This window comes from Culicoides brevitarsis, chromosome 1 (genome assembly GCF_036172545.1).
Source record: "Culicoides brevitarsis isolate CSIRO-B50_1 chromosome 1, AGI_CSIRO_Cbre_v1, whole genome shotgun sequence".
Classification (NCBI taxonomy): domain Eukaryota; kingdom Metazoa; phylum Arthropoda; class Insecta; order Diptera; family Ceratopogonidae; genus Culicoides; species Culicoides brevitarsis.
The window spans coordinates 18,089,630-18,101,768 of NC_087085.1; the positions used below are offsets into that span (position 1 = coordinate 18,089,630).

The 12,139-nt window shown below is 27.3% G+C and overlaps 1 protein-coding gene across 2 annotated transcripts in view; it reads right to left on the reverse strand.

Moving 5' to 3' along the window:
- Positions 1-12,139, reverse strand: part of LOC134826893 (synaptotagmin-6) — a 40,719-nt gene that overhangs the window by 5,372 nt on the left and 23,208 nt on the right. For both annotated transcript variants that reach the window (XM_063839396.1, XM_063839395.1), the window contains exon 4: positions 1,560-1,781. In XM_063839396.1, coding sequence (XP_063695466.1) covers positions 1,560-1,781 — 222 coding nt within the window. The remainder of the gene's footprint in view (positions 1-1,559; positions 1,782-12,139) is intronic.

Consider the following 12,139-nt stretch of genomic DNA (forward strand, 5'->3'; position numbering starts at 1 on the left):
TCTGGATGACTGAAATCTTTTCAAACCAGACAAACACACATACATTTGCTTGACGAATGTATTAAAAATGCAACACTAACGAGAAGTAAATGTTGATTTTGAAACAACTACATGTGACTTTTTTGCACGTTTTCATCGGCGTCATCATTATCCTTGTGTCATGCAAAAAACTTTTGAAACATGTAAATCACGATAATTCTGTTTGTTCACCAAAATAAACGAATGAATATGAAACGACAAAAATACATTTCCCAAGCGTAAATGAAGCACTTAGAATCCTCTTTGTTTAATGAGACGGTGAGTGTGTGAGTAAATTTTCTCCCTAATTATCTTTCTTATTATTTAAATGGAAACTTTGTGCTAAATGAATTACAAAATTTTTCCAAGGAAAAGTTTTCGTGACATGAAAGGAGTGAAAAGTATTGATAGTCTCTCGTGTGATGAAGCACAAAAAATGTAAAATCAATTTGCTGCCTGTGTTCTTGTCGGCTTTTATCATGCGACAACGATGTGACACAAAATTAATTAAGAAGAAATGTCAAACGAAATAAGAATAAATGAAGCATGAATATTGCATGTTTGTTTGTATTAGAGGAAGAGAGATGTAGGAAAAAGGCATCCGACAATCGGTCGCCATATAATGTTAGTTTGTTGTCATCAGGTTGTAATGTTGAACATGTCTCGGAATGTAGATGTTCTAAGAAACATCGAGAATTTTTTTTTTGTAAAATTTTATCTTAGAGATAAAAATGTTGCAATGTGAAATGTTTTCAGTTCATTTATTTATAAAATAAATTAAATTTTGAATTAAATTAAAAAAAAATTTAATAAAAACTTAAAAAGATTATTTTAAAATTAAATTAATTCATTTTTTATTTAAATAAAAAAAAATTAAATAAAAATAAATAAAAATTTAATTTTTAAAAAATAATAATTTAAAACTCACTGATAAACAATCGAAAACTTTTTTTAATAAAATAATTCAAATAATTAAATTAAAAAATAAGAAATTAAAAAATTGTTATAAAAAAATAAAAAGATAATTTTAAAATTAAATTTAATGAAATTAATTAATTATTTAATTGAATAAAAAAATTAAAAATATTTTTTTTTATTTTTTTTTACTTCATCATTGAATTTTTAAAGATAAAAAATCAATAAATTTAAAAATAAAAAGTTTTAATTAAATTTAATTAAATTAATTTTTTTTAATTAAAAAAATTTTGTTAAAATTTAATTTTCTTAAAAATTTAATTAATTTTTATTTAAAAATAAAAGTAAAAAAAATAACGATATTAAATTTTTAAATAAAGCCAAACATTATTTTTTGATTAAAAAATATGTTATATTCATATTTTTAAAAAATAAATTTAATTTTTGTAAAAAAAACTGTTTGTTAAAAAAATTATTTTTACCGAAAACAAAAATATTTTTCTTTTCAAAATGACATTTTCAAAAATAATTAAAATTAATTTTTTTTTCATTAATATTTTTTTCATCTTTCGAAACAAAAACTCCTCACAACTCACTAGATAAAAAAAATGTTTGTTCACACTCACCGAATGCCGTGACGGTGCACTATCTAAGCTACTTTGACTAGAGATGGATGGTGTGCGTTGTAATCTCGGTGGAAATGAACGACTTTGGTGCTGTAGCTGCTGGTGCAACGGACTCGGACTAATTTCCAAGGGGCCACGCAGCAATTCCGTGTTGATCGAGTGTGAGGGCACAGATGTAGGCGGTTGAATTGGTATCGGCGAGTCCTTCGGCACACTACATTCCTGCAACAACAAAGCAACAACAAAAAAAAACGGGGAATGAGATAAAAATTAAACAATAAATTCATTTAAACAGCCAGCATCTATTTTTTTCTCTGTTTCTGAAAGCAACTCACAAATGGTCTGACAGAAACGAAGATAAATGGGTTAAAGAATTATATTTTACATATAAAAATGCCTGCCTGTTGTAACGATGTAAACAAAGAAAAATATTTGTATTAAAAAAATATAAAAATCCAGGTGGACCATCCTTCAGGCATCCTTCTGAATACAATTATTACGTCAATCAAAATGGATTCAGTGTACTTGAAAAATGGAACAAGGTCAAAAATACTCGAATGAAAAAAAAATTATTTTAATTTTCCGATTTTGTCAATCTTTTACCCTCCCGTTAGCTATTTGTGAGACAAGGGACACATTTAGTGTCAAAATATTCCCCTTTTTTCAATTTTTTAAAGGTTTTCAATTTTTTTTTATTTTTTTTAAATCTGTGAATAACCTCCGAAAAGACACTTGAACTTTGACAAGGATGCTGGTGTGGTTTGGAACAACACGTTACCACTTGAAACCTGTTCTATTTTTAGTCATGCGGCTCAATTACTTAATTAGCAAAATTTTATTAAGTAATGTTCGCGTAATTTTATCGTCGTCGCCGTCTCAAAATAACGAGAATATTAATTAAATTTTGTTTGTTTTTTCAAGAAATACTATTTCCAATTAAAAAATTTTGAGAAAAGTAGACTTAGATGTCAAAAAACCGCTAAAAACTATATTTATTTATTTTTTTCTCCTTTTTGACTTTGGGTTATATAAATAATTTTTTCTTCTTCTCGGTGCTGACAGCTTCTTTTTTGTTTGCGTTCCTCATTCCAGCGCAGTTTTTTTTATGTTTTCTTTTCGCAAGAACGTCCAACTTGGTAAATTGATTGCAATTTCGCAGGAATTTAATTTCAGCTGAAAACTTTTCGTCTGTCTTCATGTCGAAAGGGACACCGGAACATTCCGAAAGGGAGTGTCAACAAAACGTATTTACAAGGGCCACATAATTATCTCCACTTTGATCCTTTTGTTTTGATCAAAATACGAAATATCCTTCCTGGAAACCGTAAAACAATGGCAAACAATACCTACCTGCGTAATACAGCCGTAAATGAGGACACAAAAAAGGAAAAATCAAAAGTTTCTGTGGAAATTTATTCCGACGAACGAAATTTTTCGAAATTACTCGAGCAGAGTGACATACTTTACACAAAAAAAAAATTAATTGCATGACCTGTTGCAATAATGATTTTTTAAAATAAATAACCAGGCGTCTCCTCCTTACCTCCATGGATGACGTTAAGTCCTGCGAATCGTTCGTAAGCGATGTCGAGGCTGAAGTTGGTGGCGACGACGACACCGAATCGCGTGACTTGTCCCGATCTTCGCTGATTCGCCGAACAGCGTTTACACGTTCCTTCGCTATTCGACTCCATGACTCGATTTTTTTGTGTGTTAACAAGCAGGCAGCTGCTCCTAAGCCACTCATGTTGATGTTAATTTTGACGATTTATTTTTTTTTTTACTTTAATGATGTTAACAGTTGCTGATTGTCTTTTTTTATTATTTATTGTTATGGTTTAATTTAAATTTTATTCATTTTCGATCTGCGCAGGGATGAAATAAAAACAAGAGATAATTGGCTTGGGCTTATGGAAGTCAACGACGACGACGATGATGATGATGATGATGGTAATTTTATACGACAATAATGACCTTTTTACCACAGAGAGACAAAAAAGTCCATTAAAATAAATATATGGGACTTACACATTGCAAGTGACGTCGTTGTCTTGATGGCTTTTCAAAGAGCGAATTATGTATCAAAAGCATGTCAAATGCACGAATTGTTGCTTCTTCAAAGGACACATTTTCCGACATTCAATCACAAAGCAAGACAAACATCTTTGTAACAATGCCTGGGATTCTTTTGTGAGTCGCATAGTCTGTTAAAAAGTTCTATTTGCGTGGCTAAATAATCCAGACTTTGTGCAAATAATATCAAGTGATGTATGGTACTTTGACATTTTTTTGTTTTTTTGGCTTCCTGGATTCTAAATCCTCATATTGAACATATTTTTTCTGTTCGCATTGATATTTTTTTAGAAACTTTTTTTTTTAAGAAATTTTTAATTTAAAAATTTTTTTATAAATTTCAAAAAAATAAAAAAAGTTTTAAAAATTGAATTAAATTTTTTGATTGAAATAACTTTAAATTTTTTTTAATTTAAATTTTAACTACTTATTAATTAATTTTAATATAATTTTAATTTTATTTAAATTTTTTTAAATTTCCAAAAATAAATTTAAAAATGTTTTTAATTAATTTTTTATTTATAAATTTTAATTAAAAAAATTTTTAAAAAATTAAAATTGAAATAATTAATTTTTTTTTAATTAATTATTTTTTTAAATTGAGAAAAATTTTTAATAGTTTCTGAAATAAATAAATTAATTAAATTTAAATAATTAATAAAAAATAAATTAATTAATTAAAATTATTAATTAAATATAATTTTTTAAATTAATATTTAATTGAAAATATTTTAAATTTAGAATTAATTTATTTTTTAATTTTTATTAATTAATTTTATTTTTAATAAAACTAAATTAAATTTTGTTAACCGATTAAAATTTTGAAATTTGAAGGAAAAGCTATTATTAATTTATTAATTTTTTTAATTAAAAAACTTTTATTTTGGTATATTTTCATTTTTTTAATTTTTAATGAAAAAAATGATTTTGAGCCCATAAACAAAAAAATCGCAAAAAATTAAAATTTAAATAATTATTATTTAACGGAATTATTAAAATTAAATAATTAAAATAAACCAAAAATTGAATAATATATATTTAAAAAAAAAAATAAAATTTAAACAAATAAATAAATAATATTTTAAATAAAAATAAAAATTAAATTAAAAATAAAATTTAGTTTTAATTAATTTTTAATTGATTAAAAAAATAAAAATTTTAGAAGAACCAATTTTATCAATTTTCCAATAAATTTATTATTTTTTTAATTAAAAAACTTTTATTTATCTTATTAATCAAACTTAGATTTAAGGCAAAATACTTCCGATAATTACTTTCGCCTTTTTATAATAAAAAAGTTTTTAAAAAATCGTTCATCCATAACAAAAACATTGTCCACATTTGCAACAAAAAATGTGGCAATGAAAAAAATGAGCAAAAAATACTCGAAAAAAGGGATGTTTACTTTTCATTTTATTTATGGACAACTTTCGACTCTTGACTTTTTGGAATTCATATTTTTTTTTTATTACGAAATTGTTTCCGTTTCGTTCCGTTCCGTCAGACAAGTGATAAGCAAACAATTTTCCAGCATGAACCCACTTCGATCATGTGTAAAATATTGTTGGCAGTGATGCGGCGGCAGCGGTGTGAGGCGGCAGAATAATGTAAACTTTGTGCCTTTTTTTTGTTGTTTTGCGTTGTGCTTACTCAGCTGCATGTCTGTTTGGGCAAATATTGGGCTCATTTGAATCTCATGTTGCGCGATGATTGAGTTGAGTTTATGGCATCGACGCGTTGATAAAAGTGTCAAAAGTGCTTGTGATGTGTTTGTGTTTTGTGGTTAATTGCTTGAAATAATTAACTTTTTGGGTGCCAACAAACACGTCGTCAGTGAAATAATCAACACATGACGTTATTTTTGGGGAAATTTATGCGTGTAATGGGAAAACGTGACAAAAAATAAATTGAAAATTCACATTTTTCAGACTTCTAGACAATTTAATTCAATTTTTTGATTTTTTAATCAACAAACAAACTTTTAATCGTAAAAAACTAATTTTTGTTTAAGAAAAAAATGTGCAAAGCAAATTCTGTTAAATAAACTTACAAAATAAATCGATTAAAAGTGATTGAGTGTGACTGAGTAAGTTAAGGCACGTCGCATTCATTCACCTGAAAATTCCATTCTTCAAGATGAAGCAAGAAAATGCGATAAAAAAGAGAAAAAATATGAAAACTTTGCAAAAAATTATAATAAAAAATAACAAAACGCAAGACGAATAAGTAATTGAAACTTTTTTTTCTCTCGGCAAATAAGAGAAAAAGTACCTACAGGTACGAGAAAAAAAATGTTCATATTTGTGTGGGATGTCTCGAACATAATCGGTTTCGAGCAACAAAGTATTATTTTATCGATATAAGAAAGATATCACTCTGGCTTCTGTTCGTTCACTTGACTTCGTTTCTCTCTCTAAAAAAATAATTTCTCAAATTCTTCTTTTTTCATGCGTTTCCATTACGAAGGTACCGTAAGTACCTGCCTCGATAGCAATAAGTAAGCAAGAGGGTGTCATTATTTTCTTTTCTCTTTGCACAACATACAATGTTGGAGACCGACTCGAATACAATGACACTCGAAAAGTAATTGTGGTAATAAGAGACTTTATCACCTGTATTTATCAACGAAGAGGTTTTCCCTTTTTTGCAGTGTGAAAAATTAATCTTTCGCAAAATTATGTACAAAAAGCAACAAGAAGTATGAAAAATCTGATAAGCACATTTTGGACAATTTTTTTGATTTTTTGACCAAAAAAAGATTTTTAATATAATAATATGAAAAAATTATTTTAATTTAATTAATAAAAAAAAATTTATTTATTTATTAAAAAAATAATTTTTATAAAAAATAATAAAATAATGAATTTATTTTATTTGAAAAAAAAATATTTAATTTTTTTAATTAAATTTTAAAAAAATTATAAGTTAAAATTGAAATTTTTATAAATTTTATTTTTTTTAAATTTTTTTTTAAATAAAAAAACCTTTGATTTAAAAAAATAATAAAAAATAATTTATCCCAAAAAAAATCTTATATATTCTTATATATATCTTACATATTTTAAATTTACAAAAAAAAAATAAATAAAATATTTTACGACAGATACTAAAATTTAAATGAATGATATTAAATGAAGAATGCCGATGATTCCCAATTAAACAAAATAATTTCGGTATTGTACCTTAGATTATACCTAAGAATTTAGGTTGTTAAAATTGGAATTCTCGGCGTTCTTTATTTTAATAGAAAAACATATTTCTATTAAAATTAAATGTGAACGAAAATAAAAAGTTTATTTTAAAAAAATTAAAATAATTTTTTTTTTAATTTTTTTGACTCAAAAATTTATATTAAAAAATTAAAAAAAATTTTTTTTGATAAAAATTCACAAGAAATTGTTTTTTTTTAAATAAATTTGTTTCTTTTTAACTACGAGACACCACAATTTTCACTAAAAACCACCCACGCAATTAAAGAGGATGTATCTAAATATTTAATTTTTATCCCTCCAATTCTGCTTCTATTTCTCAGTCGTAATCGTAAAACGATGAACTTTCGATGTTCTCTTACCACAAACGACAATGTTGACTTTTGTAATTTTTTTTTTCTATTATAAGAAATGTATATTTTTTTCTTCTTATGTAAAGTATCCAAACATGACAATTGCTACACGTGCGTCACTTTGGAGCTTCTCACTTCTCAAGAAAAGTCTATATAGCTTGTAAACAAACGTGTCATCTCGATATTATCATATTTTTTTTCTAGCAAAACATAATTTCATCGATATTACTTTGATACCGTTGGCATCGACAACATCACGGTGCTTCGACACGTGGCTTTTTACGCAAAAATGCGTTCATCAACATCAAAGGCGACATGTTACCGTCGACGATGACGACGACAAGGGTACGGCGGCAATTCTGTGGTTGACAACACTAAATAATTGGGCGGTTTTGTGCGCCAAAGTTTTCTGCGAATTTTCGGAACTCGTGACTTTTGATCGGAATTTCAAAGTGGTTAGGAGCTCTTTGTTTGCTTTATTATTAAATTAAAGCAAATTTAATCAGTTTCCGAGTAACTAAGTAGCAAAGTACAAATAATGCATTGTAAATCAAATCAATGTCTTTCATAAATATTGGACTTGTAGTAAAGCACACAATTGATCCGTAAACAATTACAACGCATAAATCTGGTTTGAAGTGCTCGTACTTTGTTTATGGCATTAGTGCGATGCACACGAACGTGCCTCGACACAAAATAAATGTTAGCATATAAATTAAGGGAGAGGGTCGAGCAATAAACGTTTCCTACTGAGAAGATGATATGATGATTGTATTGCCAGGTAACCCTTTTTTCTCTCCTTTTGATGGTCATGCAAGGTCGAGTTGCTGAGAGACTTTATCATTATTATGTGTGGGAGACAACTGGATGAAGGAAGGAAACATAAATTTCGATGTAGATTGGATTAATTTTGTGTGTCTCTGTGTGTTTGCATTGCTTTTTTTAGCAGTCAGAACTCAATGGTGAAATTTTGTAGCAATTTAAGATTATCAAATGTGTTGAAATAACACAGAAAATGAGTTAAATTAACAAAAAAAAATATGTAGCTAACTATTTTTTTGTGTTAAATTAACATTTTTTGTTCAAATCAACACAGCTTGAGCGAAATTTGCTTGAACATTGAAAATGCTTTGAAAAAAATATATTTTTTAATGGAATTTTCAAACTATATCTACTTAAAAAATATATTTATCTTCAAAACATTTCCAGTTTTTAAGCAAATTTCGCTCAAAAATGTAATTTTTTTAACATTTTCAAATAAATTAAAAGTTTTTAAACAAAAATCTTATATTAGTAGAAAATTTCTCTTATTTGCTCAAAATAAATTTTGTCCGATGCCCCATTTTAGAATCCAAAAGTGAGTAGGGCAAAATATTATAAAAATTTCATCGAAAAAAATCGTTTTAGTGGGTTTTTGGCCTTTTCCATTATTTTTCAGGAAATTTTTTAAAAAACTTTTGAAATCGATAAATTTTTGTTTTTAAAAAAATAGAATTAAAACAAAATGTTAAATATGAATTTTCTTCTCTAAAAATATGTTTTTAAAAATATACTAAAATTATTTTTCAAAAAATTTTTGTCAGTTATTTCTATTTATTAAACAACGTAAATGTTGATCAACGGTCAAAAATTGCGATATTTTAACAAAACGAGTATAAATAAATATTTGTGACAACAAAGAGAAATTATTTTACAAAATTTTAGTGCAGTAATTTTTTGTTTTTCAAAAGAGATTTGTTGAAAAATGGCCTGTCTAAGCATAAAAACATCAATTTTTGAATGAAAATCGTGAAACCAATCATTAAGCTTGGCAAAAAAATTTATATACATATTTTTTCCAGTCGTCAATGCAATTTTGAGTCTTTTGAGTCCAACTTCACATTGCATAATTTTCATATTTTTTGATAAATTTATAATTTAAGCATATTTTTGAATTTTTACAAAAATATCTAAATTTTTGACAGATTTTTGGCATTTTATATTTTCACATTAAGAATTTTTCCAATTTTAAAATTTTCTACAGTCAATCAATGCAAGTGATTTTCTATTAATAACTATTTTTTTTATTTTTGATATTTTATTTTTTTTTTTACAATGGCAAATTTGGTACAATATTTTTCCAGCGGGCAAGCAAGTTGGTAATAACAACTTAAGACACACAATAAATGGCTTGCGTCCGATCCGGTGATGGCAACGTGCTGGCAACCTAATGTCATGCAGCATTTGTAAGAAATTCTCTATCCCTCATTTAATTAGTGAATAAAAGGAACGACAGAGACAGAAAATATTTTTTAAGAGGATGAACAATTGCCAGGAAACCATGTCGTCGTACGTCGTCGTCGTCGCACAATGAAATTAACAATCAACTGGTGGCAGTAGTGGTGGTACAAGAAGAAAAGGCAATCATAATAATAAAGAGACCTTGATATATTTTTTCTTCGTGACTGTTTTCTTTGCATTCACTAACTCACTATTTTCACTCAATAGGCCATGAACTATTTTTTTTTCTTTATTGTTGTAAGTTACTGACGATGACGCGCATGTAAATGCCTCTGATGCTATCTTTCGTAGACGTAATCTTCGTCACATAAATTGGACTTAATGTTCTTGAACGGAACAGAAACTCAATTCATGCGATAATTTCACACATGACTTTTAATGACGATCCCCGCGTCGATTTCGTCAATTTTCGTTTGACAGACAATTTATTTTTGCTCAAAACGCTGTTATCTGGTGTCGCTCGTCCCAAATAAACAGCAAATAAATCGGAAATGAGCAAATATTGTCTAGCTATGACATGCGTTTGTTTTCGCTCGACTGACGCTGCGATGAACGGCAATGTCCCGATACGCCAGAGGATACTTTCATAGTTTTGCATAAAAAAACTTTTTTAATCGAAAACGGTTCTAACGGTCTTTATCGTTCTTGCGATGCTTTTATGTACAAGTGGAGGCAACAAAAAACTTGTCTCATAAAATATTCGAGAAAGTTTTGGATTATTTTTTATGGAATCAACAGGCATCGAGGAGTTTTGGTGCGGATTATGTTTAAGAGATTTTGAGTCAAAAATATTTTTTGGAGTCTGTCCGTTAAAATATGATTTTATAAATTAATTTAAAGTAAAAAATTGACCCTTATTATCAAATTAAATGAAATTAAAGTTCAAATTAATTTTCATTCCAATAAATCCAAAAAAATCAGTAAAAATTGATGTCAATGTACTCACGAAAAAAGACACTGGTTTCTAACAATTCTTGGAAGGTCAACAATTTTTTTTTCTTTCAAAGAGAGATTGTTTCAACGTCAATCTCTATGAAACAGAATGAGATAAAAACGGACTAATAAACCAATCGCTAAGGGAAAATTATCTAATTTGAGAAAGGACAAAGCTCGGAAATGATTCCAAAAAAATCTGTCTTTGTTAGATAAGAAAAAATCTTTTTTTTTTACTTTTTCAGTTAAGTAATTCTCTTGTTAAAGTCAAGAGATAGAAAAAATTGATTTATTTCCTAAATGACATCAAATTAATTTGGATTGGACGAGTAATTAGTGAAAACTAGCGGACCCGTAAATTTCGTTCTACCCGCCATATTTTTTACCGCATTTCGAAGAAAAAATGCGGTATTATGTTCGACTTGTTTTGTTTTTTAAAACAAAAATTATCTCTTAAAACCATGAAATGAAAGAAATTTTGACCCTTGTCCATATTTTGAAACATTTTTCGAAACCCTTAAATACATGCACATCACCCGATTTCATCATTTCATCGCAAAAAATAAATATGGCATGAAATTTTTAGATAGTTTCATGTTAGTTAGGTGCAATCAAAAAAACCTAAATTAAAAATTCTGGAATGAGCTTCAGATTTTTTAGGGACTTTTAGCTCGGTTGGGTATACCAAAGAGGTACTAAAAAACCATCAAATCCACTAAAAATGTCTAAAATCTCAAAAGCTCATTCCAAAATTTTAACTTTTTTGATTAGTTTAGGCCTAATTAACTCAAAACCATCAAAAAATCTCATGCCATATTTTTTTCGATGAAATCGGGCGATGTGCATCGATCTAAGTTTTCTTTTTTAAACCATTTTAAGCTTAACCTTACATAGTGAAAAAAATTCTGAAAAATTATTGAAGCTAAACTTCTAGAAAAATTTTATAATTTTTTTAAAAAATAAAAAAAAACTATAAAAAATATATGAAAAATCGTGAAAAATTCATATTTTTATTCCAAGAAAGAAAATAAAAAAGCGCATAATTTTTTTTTTATTTCATGATAACAAAATTTTTCAGGTTAACTCAATATTTCATTATTATATGTATTTGTGCAAAAAATGCCCGGAAATATTTTTCCTTGGAAAATTTTTGTATGTTTTTCGATATGATATTAAAATTCATGACAATATTAACGGCGCTCCATATAAAACTTTTGCAATAAAGTTCCTCGCCTAACTCATGAATACGTAAAAAAAAATGCTAGCATGCGATGTAAGTACATAACGCGCCGGAGGGAATTCATTAGCAAGGATGCTTTTCATTTAATGAAAGAAAGAAAGAAAGAAAAAATGTTCCAAACAACAATTGTCCGACATATGACGACAACACAAATCCGATCTAGGGCGTCCTTGAACTCCTTATCAAGGTCTGATACATATCGTCTCTACTTTTGCCAATGTACATTGTACATAGATAGATGCCATGACGTCGTTGGCACAACAGGTGCATTTAATGCAATAACACACAAACTTGCGCACTTTAATCAAATTTTAATGGAAATCACGCAAATTTCTTGATATTTTATTTAACCGAAACGGAAGTTTTGCTACGACAAATTCCATCAAATTCAACTATTTTTTGTGAGATTATCAAAAGTTTTAATTAGTTTTGTTGGAATTTGAGCCATTTTCATTACAGTTATGTAATTAATCTAATTATTATTTTTTATTT